Source organism: Silene latifolia, chromosome 8, assembly GCF_048544455.1.
Source record: "Silene latifolia isolate original U9 population chromosome 8, ASM4854445v1, whole genome shotgun sequence".
Lineage (NCBI taxonomy): Eukaryota > Viridiplantae > Streptophyta > Magnoliopsida > Caryophyllales > Caryophyllaceae > Silene > Silene latifolia.
The window spans coordinates 37,556,012-37,567,096 of NC_133533.1; the positions used below are offsets into that span (position 1 = coordinate 37,556,012).

An 11,085-nucleotide genomic window follows, 5' to 3' on the forward strand; every position below is an offset into this window, starting at 1 on the left:
TCAAATGATAATATTAGTTTTGCTAATTATTATCCCAATTTGAACTTTTTTAACCCGTGAAATTCACAGATCTGTTTTGACATATGATATATACAAATGTTTTGAAAAAAAAAGAATTAGTTGAACTTTAATTAGTTGATTAAGGGAAAAAAGAAAATTAATTAAATAAGGGAATTAAAAATTATAAAAGAAAGAGATCAATATCTTTAAACCTCCGTCTTTTGTCTGTCATTTCGTTGAGTCCATCATCTCATCACACATTCACATATCTTCCTTATTCCCTTCATCCATTCTTAGTCACCCTTCAGTCCTTCACCATTTCACCATGACTATAATACCGAATGAACTCGTCATCTTTCCAGCCAAATTGGGGCGTTAGGTTGGGCCGGATAGTAGGCAATCATCAGACGATGGTGGGTGATTGTAGGTTATACTATACATGTCAATAAGTTATTGTAGAAGGGTTGTGGGTCATCTGCGGGTCGTTATGGTTGACGGTGGTCACATGAAGCTGTTGGTTAATAATTGGCGGTGGTGGTAGCCGTCGCTAATGGATTAGACATGATCGCCTCAACGTAGTGCTAGTGGTGGTGGTGGTTGTCATCGATGGGGTGGTTGTATATGGTCTGTGTTGGTCGTCGATTGTTGGTTTGTAGTTGTGACGATGGTGTTCGTTCCATATTGGTAGTCGGTTGGCATAATTAATGGAGAATATATTATATTGCCATATATAATATTGCCATATATAATCACGTTTATTTTCCATTTTGATATTTAGGAGCTAGAAATTTGCCACGTCATTGAAGCTTGAAATATAGACTGCCATGTGTCAATGGACTTGGAAGATTAATATATAGATTGATTATTGGAGAATTGACAACTCTTCATCAATCAATCAAGTTTTCTTCCATTATTCTTTTCTTTCCAATTGTTCATCTTAAGTTTGATATAATCTCTTTACTCTTTACTCTTTATTGTTTATTTCATCACTCTTTAATCATGTTTATACTTGTTGTAATGATTGACACCGTTGATAACATGTCTTCCATGATAATAAGTGAGTAGTTACTTAACTAGGACTAGTGGGGAATTAGGGGAAACAAACATGGGGATTGATCTATGCTTAATCTAATATGTTTTCATAATTAATTTGCTTTCTTGTTGTGATTTCAACATATGCACATGTTATGTTTGATGAAATGCGAGCCTATGAATCCTTGCATTTTTTTACCCATCTCTTATCTTTTCAATGAGGCTTGTAGGACATAAACCAACTCGAGCCTCATTAGACCATGCATTGAGTTGAATAGGAGGAGACTAAGTCGACTTATAGGTGTTGTACAATCTAGATGATTCGGCTCCGAAACCTAAATCTTCCTAGGGATTGTAAGATATACACTAACTCGATCCCATCACAACAATAAGTGATTGCTTCTAATTGAGAACATGTTTGTATGATCATCACCATGAATCCCCTATGATACCATGACATCCTAGTACTTTAATCAATTGTTTACATCTTTTAATTTATTGCTTGCTTTACTTTATTGTTTTCATTAGTTTAGAACACAACTAGAAACCCAAATCAATTGTGACACTAGCATAAATTGAGATAGACAGACTTAGAACCCAAAGCACACCGTCCCGTGGATCGACCTCGACTTAACCGCTAACTAGTTGTTTATTGAGACTATAAACGTGTTTGATTGACAGCCCCAACGACACTCTCATCATCTATCCTCTGGTCGGACACCTATCCTTTTAACAAATCTAGTGATCTCTGGCCATTTTGGGTTGCAAGTGAATGTTATAAATAAATCAGAAAACCCAAACTCCTTGCAAGTAGCCATGACATCTTGGTAGTTTTGGGTCATGTATCTAGCTGACCCAATGAATGATGAAGGTAAAACTATACGTCTTCCTATCGCTGAAATATTTGTAATTCCTCGAGCAAGAGATTCTTTCAAGGATATATATTTATGTGCTAGTAGAAGTTTTTGATTGCGGCGTATGAAATTTAGCCTCTCTATTTCGATCATCGTGTAAGCATCAACTAAAAATTGTTGGAACAATCTTCGCGCTATCAACAAAACGGATCACGTTTTCTTTCCATAATTCTGAAGGCAAACAACTCGCGCATGGTGAGTCTGACACGTTTTTTTGGATTTCCTTCTGAATCATCAAGTTTTTCATGTGAGTCTTCTGGTGGGACTTCTATTGAGTCTACATGTTGAATATCAGTACTGTTTCCGTCCTCACCATGTGGAAAGATCAAGGGGTATTAGAGTGCAAGATAAGACGGATACAGCTCGTTTATTCTCTGCAACAAACCTGATTGTCTCTGAATAACTATATCTCTCTCATCAACTCCACTCCCAATATCTCCAACAATAAGAGCTGCCACTTCAGATGCAGTCGGAAGATTGTATGTCCTTCCATCTTTTGCCCTTCTTCCAATCAGTCGCAATTTTATGCCTTGGCTATTATTCTCGGAAAAACGGTCTCTGGCCATTCTAAATGCCTTAGTGAGTTCGTTGTGAGTGTCTAATATGTGCTTCAATAGGGCGATTATATCACTGTCAAATGCATCTGATTATTTGGGCTGAAGAAATGTCATTTTACAATAGTGTTAGTGAAAATAATTCTAAATATATAAATTTCATAAATCGTCACACATTCGATTTCTAAAAATATTTACGACCAGTTATACTAACTAAATATTTAATTCTCTATGCAACTAATATTTGAGTCGGGGAAGTTTCACCTATCCTTTCATGCAACAAAACGAAAACTTTGGATGAAGTGACTTCCTATCTTTCCGCACTCTTTCTTCGAACCACATCATTGATCCACAAAACTCACAACACCATTATATATCTCCAATGTCCCAATAATCTTTAAAAATAAAATAATAATTTTTAATACTCTAATGCAAAAATCTATAACATAACGGCTAATAAATTTAGTTCAACATAAATACCTTTGCCAAATGCAGGTAAGTCATAGTCCTCTTTAGCACATATATGAAGAAGATAAAAGTCGGTAAATGAGTACGTTTTGCATACTAGTTATTAATTTAAAACTTTAAGTGATGTAACATATTATCAATCACCTTTGTCTAAATCCCCATCGTCATCGTCATCGTCATATTCGCATTCTGGTTACAACTTTAAATATATTAATACATGTACTATGTGGTTGCTATTTATGAAATTGCTAAAGCTACAAAGCAAATATTTTAAGGTTACTACCTTCGTTATCACGGTTACAGTGCAACATATCTTTGGAAACAATTGTTGTATTAGTTCCTCGATTATGAGTACTTTCACCTGAAGCATTTTTAGTTAGACAATTCATTTTACCGACGCATTTGAAAAATTCAATAGTGTACAATCTGCATTTTTCACGTCAAATATAGGTTGTAATACCTTTTTCGTATGTTGTTCTACATCCATACTCTTGAATATTTATGAATTGAGTACTTATTCAGATTTATGTGAGGAAAGTATATATAATCTTTAACATTTACAAAATGATTTCAAAATAGTACAAAATATGACAGGAGAGGTAAGTCTTACTTGAGTTGGTAACTGTGAAATCACATGAATTAGCAAGGTTTTTTGCTAGAGTCTGAACAATGTGACTGGCTTGAACTATATACTTTCCGGATGTGAAAGGTGGGCTTCTACCGACAGCAGTTGATGCACAAGTAAATTCACATGAATTAGCAATGTTTTTTGCTAAACTTTGAATAACTTTATTGTTTTGAATGGTATACTTCCCTGGTGTAAAAGGTGGACTTCTTTCCACTAAAGCTGATGGAATGAAATTCAATTGTGTTCTAGTATGAGTTGTTAATTCTCCTAGAATTCTTTCCCCGATAGTTAAGTGTCTGCTGCATTGCCCCAATTTTTTCAAAATGGGGTGGAATAATACATTTAGAATTATGTATTTTCTATCTCATAAAATTTACTATGGCAATAAAGTGCAAGAATATGTGACTAACCATTGGAAATGTGTGTCAATGGACTTTGAGGTGTTTGCAGTCTTCTTATAGTTGGTGAAGCGCAACCGTTAGCAACAGAGTTGATGTTAATTGTACTCAATGTAGAATTTCAAATAATGTGATTATCGGCTTAATAACAGTAAAAATAAGATCAACGTAGTTTTAATTTGTACTAACTGCTGGAAATATGACCTAATGGAGTTGGATATGTGTCGAGACTACTCATTCTTGATGGTGTTGGAGGATGAACACCCCTTGTTCTTAATGTGTTCTCTGTTGATTTGCAAAAAGGTCAATATAAATAGTAAGAATGTTATATATATCATAGATCTTATCTCTCAAACCATTGGAAATGTCACGTAATGGAGTTCTAAGTGCTGTTGGACTTCGCAAAGTTGGTAAAGAAGCATTGTTAGTGCGGCTTATTGCGTTCTCTGTATATTGAAAAAAGTGTGTTCAATATCATTGCGTAATTATCTATTATCTATATAATATGAATTAGCAAAGGTGTAGTTGAAAGTACCTTGATTATCAAGTGTAATTCGCTGGCGCTTTGTATTCAGTATTAATCATCTGGTTTGTCTTGAAACTTTAGAATGTGGTGGTTCCATTTTTCTAGTAGTGTCAATTAGATGTAAATTACACATTATAGTTGAGGTAGGTGAGGATAGTGGATTTATATATGCAGTAAAAAGATCAATTATATTATGTGAGGAGATATTAAAAGATTATGGGTGTAATAATATCTATAGAATATTGTAAGAAAAATTTATCTATGGTATCAAATGAAATCTGAGGATTTGAGAAATAAAATCACAGTTTTAAATATATTATGACTATATTTATTGCAGAGTAAATATAAACATAATAATTGGAGATACTTATTGCATATACCTTATGATGAGGTCTTAGATTTAGGTTTTTCGCGGTGTCGTTTGTCGGTTTGAGTTAATGTAATACTCCAATGATCCGAAAACAATATTCGGTGGGGTACCCCCTTGAAGAGGACCATTGATAGGCTTAAAATCTGGCTAGTGCTTTAAGGGATTGAAAGTACTACTCATATCAACGAAGTGCACTTTCTTTCAGGTTATCCATGCAAAAGAAATCCACAGTTAAGCGTGCTTGACTGAGAGTAGTCTTAGGATGGGTGACCTCCTGGGAAGGTTCCCATGATGCGCATGAATGAGGATAAAATGCGATGGAAGGACCCGTGTTGATCTGTGGGCCATGTACACAACCTTGCAAGCTACCGTGAGTGACCGCTCCCGACCCTAGGTTTGGGCCAACTGTAATCCCATATAAAATCTAGTGCAAAACAGGGGCGGAAACATTGTCGAATGGGATTAAATACACAAAGATAAAAGTTCTAACAGTTATAAATTGAGAATGTATAAAATTCTCAAGGATAAAATAAAAACAAACGGTAAGTCTAAACAATTGCAACTTTTATAAAAAGGGCGAAAATAAAAATTCCTCAAAGTGTTCAAACTAAAACCATAAAAGAAAGCATAAAAACAGAGTAGGATCTGCAAACTACTCGCTAGATCACACAGAAATCCCCAGCAAAGCTAACACCTGTCATGTTATAAACAAAATAGCCACAATCAGTGGGGAGTAACTCGACGTTCTCCTAGCCATATCACATGATATAAATATTGCAGAAGCAGATAATATATCAAAAATAGTTTGAAACTTTAAAGATATATGTAACAAGTATGGTAACCAAAAATCACGTTTAACAAACGTACTGCATGCTTAAAAGCAGAATTCCTCAAATGACAGAATGGAAATAATATAGTTCAGGCTAGATATTTAACTTTAGCTATACTCCTTGATACCGCAGTATCTTACACTAGTTTCGGGAACCCAATGTCACGCAAAGGTGACCAACTCCAAGTCCACTCACTAGGCAACAAACTATAACAGGACTCGTCTTACCACGCAGTGCATAGTCCCAGTCTAAGTACATGTACATGACTTTACGACAATCTGTACCTCCCACAAGGGTACCAATCATATAGCTGTATAAGAATCCGTATGCCTTAGTTCATTATTCTTTGTCCTTACTTTTATTATTCCAAACTTAAAAATATCTCAAAGATTGTATCTTATTTGAAATACATTACTTCAAAGGTTCGTAAGTGAACTACACTTTTATTTCTTCAAAATAGAAAGCTTAAACTTTACTTTCTCAAGTGTAAAATTATTTCAAGGTTAAAAAGTAGTTGAAGCTACTGTACTAAAGCTTAGAATAAGCTAAAAATCTAATGTACTTAGTAAGATATATATTATTAGGCCTTAATGAGACAAACTCTTAAAAACAGATTTTTAAAAACTGGACAGCAGTGCTATAAAATTTATAATTAAATACAAAAAAATCGAAATGATGCAAGTCCAACTCTCATGGTTTTATGTAGCTCTTGGCTAAAACTTTCATTTTAAAACCAACTCCAAAGGACGAAAGTATCAGGGATCTAAAAATCCTTTTCTAAAAACTGACAGAAAATGATATCCAGAAGGTTTCAGTTCATAAAACGACTTTAAGAAAATATTTTAAAGCAACGTAAAATTATAAACATAACTAGACATTCCAAAGTTTATGTAAGAAAAAGATTAGCCACTGGATCGTAAGGGAAATAAGTTTTACAAAATAATCTTTGAGCATAAGACAGATTTGCAGATTTCAGGCGAGCTGTTCACAAATAATTTATTCTGAACAAACTGTAAATTGGAAAATTATGAAAATGTATAGAGATATTATTGACTTAAAATAAACAGGAGTCTCCTTTTTAAGTTTTCGGATTTGAGTAATTTAAACACACAAAATGAATTTTACAAACAGACTGTCAGATTTTCGCACATTTTACGATCGGTTTCGCTAAAGCTTCAAATAACTCAAAGTTCGAAATGAAAGGTTTAATTCCATAAATCTAAATTTAAACCAACTATTGACTGTCCATAAATGCTTATTTTCCAAAAACATGACATAGGCAACTATTTAGGATTTATTTCGCAACGAAAACAATTAATAGACCCGTTTCATCGCAAATACGATAAAACCGTTAAAAAAATAATTTAAAGGCATAACTAAATTCCGAAAATTTCCAAAACAGTCCAGAACCATTTTTAACTCAAATAATGTATTTTAGAAAGTGAAATTTAGCAAAATTAATATATAAGTCGAAAAGGGTCATTTTATCGCGTAAATCGAATAATTCAATCCGTCCCCAACTTGGCCCAATAAAATTTCTGGAAAAAAAATTCATATTTTTATTTTCAACATAAACATAAATATTGGGACATAAATTTTTTAAGAATCACACCATTTTTCGAATTAGCTAAAAAAAACACAAGCACTCTTTTTTTTTCTATCAAAGACGAAAATCGCTTATTTTCTTAACACTTTTTATTCTACTTAAAACAGAATATAAAGCCAACATTTTAGACTTAAAATCATCATAAAACAGAAGGTTTAGTTTGTAAATTTATATATAGGATACACGGTTTCCCTAAAACAAATAAGATGGATTTATGCATGTTTACGTATCGTATAATTCATTCGATGAAATAGAATAAGAAAATCCAAAGACAGAATGCACAAAAACAGTACCTTCGGAAATCATTTTGCAACGTGAATAATACATGTCTCGGCCCATACTACTAGATTTCGAAATGATGAAAGACCAAAACAGCGTACAAAATTTTAACCACAAGATGGTTCATAAGAGTTCATTTTAAAACATTTAACAATCATCAAGCGATGCAGAAATTTCGCACCAAGCAGAAATTTCGAATTTTATTATGTGCACAACAAAGATTACTTATCAAATCAGGAAAATAATCATAAACATCATCAAAAATAATTTCCTAGTACAAGCAACTACGACAAATATACCGTGCAATATTGAGTAACGTCGGAGTTACCTTAATTGTCAAGATCCGAATCGACAAAATATTCGTCTGCGTCGGAGTCTTCTTGATAACCTGTTACACGACACACACATGGTATAAGTCATATGTTCCGATTTTTAAAGTAAAAAGAGACGGGAATAAGGTACGATTAATTCCCTTACGATAGCAACGATCTATAGATGAGAATAGCGAAAGAATAACGGAGCTGATGATCAAAAATTGATCGGATGGGGCTGCTGAAGTACACGGCTGTTTTGAGAGAAAAGGGGTGTGTTTTCTTTTCTTCTGTTGCAATTTGTGAATGCCGTTTAAAAAGAGTAGGTTATTAGAATATAAAACCTACTAAATAAAATCTTAGCAAGACTTATCTCCTTCCCCATTTACACGGTTAAAAGAGGATTCTTAGGGAGTAGTTTAACAAATTTTATCCATCTAAATTATTTTGTAAGCCAAATATCTAAGTTAAAAGAAAATGTTGCAATCGAAATTTACATGGACCGACTAGTAGAAATATAGTACATGGCTGAAACAAAACTCGTAACTGACCCATTTTATAAAATTACAAAGTATACGGTTATTCAAGATAAAATCGTAACTTAAATTATTTTTTTATAGTAAAATTTAACGCTAAGAAATGTATAACTTTCCACGTGAAAAAAGCGAGCTTCCACCGAAACGTTACAAAATAAAATACGTACGTAAAATGTACTTCGAGAAAATATTAAAATGCGTCGTGGGAAAAATACCATATCAAATGCTCACCTCGAATTTCATTGTAATAAATATAATAAAAGCGATCTTTGTCGAGTGATATAAAATGGGTTTTTCGGCCAAAAAGAATTAAATAGGTTCGAAGAGTTAATATCCGAGAAAAAATTTAGAACTCACCATTTGACTCGAACACATTTCAAAAATCAAGCTCGGAAGTTAGCGGGTGTTACAGTTAATGTTTGATTGAGATGAGACGCAAGCTAAACACACACAACATTATACACGTTATGCATTATTTCCAAAATGTTTGTTTGATTGTGCTTGTTTCTAGTCTGATTGTGTGACTGACTTAACTGCAGGTTTTATATATGGACTACCTGGTTTGGTAAAGATTATTTACTGGGATACAAAGGTAATAGTTATTGCAGGTTGACTATAATTATTTGAGATACTCACTGACTATAATTATTTTAGATACTCATTGCAGATACTGCGTATAATGAAGTTTGAGCTTGAAATTTTTGTGTTGTCAGTATACCTTTAAGTGCAACAAAAGGTTTGCTTATTTGTATTCTGACTGTGAGACCTTTTTTTATCAGCAACTCGCCTTTATTATATTGAGTACCTGGGTTAGCATACTCAGCCTACGGGATGGATTGAACGATGATAAAGGTAAAAAGTACTAATCTAATCTAATTAGTGGTAGCCTAGTCTTGAACATAATAGCAACCTTGTTAAATTAAGCATAAGAATAGAAACCTTATTCTCACAGCAAGTATATCAAAACCAAACCAAAATAACATCGTAAGAATTTGACAAACGTGAAAAATATGAAAGTACATCACTCAAATAAGTCATAATGTTTGTCGAAATAGGTCTAAGTTAACTTTGAGATGAACTCAGCCTGATCTGGAGCATGTTTCTTTGTGGTGCTTAACTGTGCATCATCTTCAAATTCATATGCATCTAGTTTACGCTTTGTCGGCGTGATGTGCACTGAGCTTGTGATAGACTAATCCTCAACAATACTTTGGATTGACTCCTGAGACATAAATGCTGATTAGAATAATCGAACTGATATCCTAATAATCAAAATGGTTCATGTAATTTCTATTGAAAATGAAATATCACCTTTCCTTTGGTAATCTGAACTACGCTTTCTTCTCGAGAATCCACTTCCAAGCAGTCTTTCTGTCGTATCTATAGAAATCAATATGCTGCAATTTTTCACTAATTTCAAAGTATAGTATCAAAGTCTCTAAGAGCATATACAAACATGTGATGTTGTGTAGGTTTCGAGGTATTTCAGGATTAGATCCTTGTCCTCAAAAAGTTTATTGACACCATATGATTTCCAACCTTTGTTAAGGGTATACTTTTCATCAACCTTGACTTTGAATATGAATTTTCTGTTAAGTAATACATCAAGTTTACTTGGATGTGCATTTGGATCCCCTTGCTGTCATTAGAGAATGTTTATAATAAATGTAGAAACCTTACTCATTAATTAATGTTATGATGATTTGTGCATGAGCACTATTACTTGTTTGGAGTTTGTTTGGAATACATATAATCGGATTGATTAAAACTGAAACAAAGTAATACTCTACTGTTAAAAGTATAAAAGATTAGGTATGATGCATACCTTAAGTTGGTTGTCTCGTAGTTGCTTTGCTGATTGCTTGATCAAATCAGTAGCTTGAGTATCAAATAGTATGAAGGTTGAGTTTCCGGTATGATCGGCAACTTTGACTATGACTTTATACCTACATAAGGAGTTGTTTAGGGCATTTTCGAAGAGAGTAGATTATGAAGAAAATAAATTACATTTACTTCAGCGTCTCAGATTTAATATACCTGAGAATGACATATTTTGCATATCCTTCACATTTGCCAGTACGTAACCATTTCTCTTTATCATCTAACTCGAGTGTCGATTTACATTTTTTGCAGCTCTCAATGTACCACTTCAATTCTGTGTCAATTGTTGTTATGGTGGCCAAGGTAACAAAAAATCCCTCCTACATAAAACAGAATAACATAGTAGTGTATCAATAAGTTATTATTATTAAAAATAATACAAACTTGGTTATGTTAAATAGTTGTTTGTTATACCTCTTGGATCTCTCTAATTTCATCAATTGTTCGTCTGATAGGTAAATCTAGAAGTTCATTAGCGACTGATTCACAGTAGCTTGCACTAGCAGAAAAAACCCTTATAGTGGCGGTCATAAATGACCTGTTTATGGCGGTTTTTATAGATTTTGGGTGCGCCGTATATCACGAGGTTGTTTACACTTTGTGGCGGTTGTACAACCGCCACTATAGCTTACCTACGGTGGTGGTTTTTATACAAAACCGTCATTATAGGCTTATATAAAACGACGGTTTTAAACAAGAACCGCCACTATAACTCATCTACGGTGGCGATTATTGTTTGAAAATCGCCATCA

At 33.6% G+C, this 11,085-nt stretch overlaps 1 protein-coding gene across 1 annotated transcript; it reads right to left on the reverse strand.

The window, feature by feature from the left end:
* Window positions 1–9,509: 9,509 nt before the first annotated feature.
* On the reverse strand, window positions 9,510–10,864 carry LOC141595056 (uncharacterized). The gene is made up of 6 exons (XM_074415028.1): window positions 10,748–10,864; window positions 10,490–10,653; window positions 10,278–10,398; window positions 9,909–10,091; window positions 9,764–9,832; window positions 9,510–9,644 (listed from the first exon to the last, which is right to left on the reverse strand). The coding sequence occupies exons 1-6, from the start codon at window positions 10,862–10,864 to the stop codon at window positions 9,510–9,512; spliced, it is 789 nt and encodes a 262-aa protein (XP_074271129.1).
* Between the last annotated feature and the right edge of the window lie 221 nt (window positions 10,865–11,085).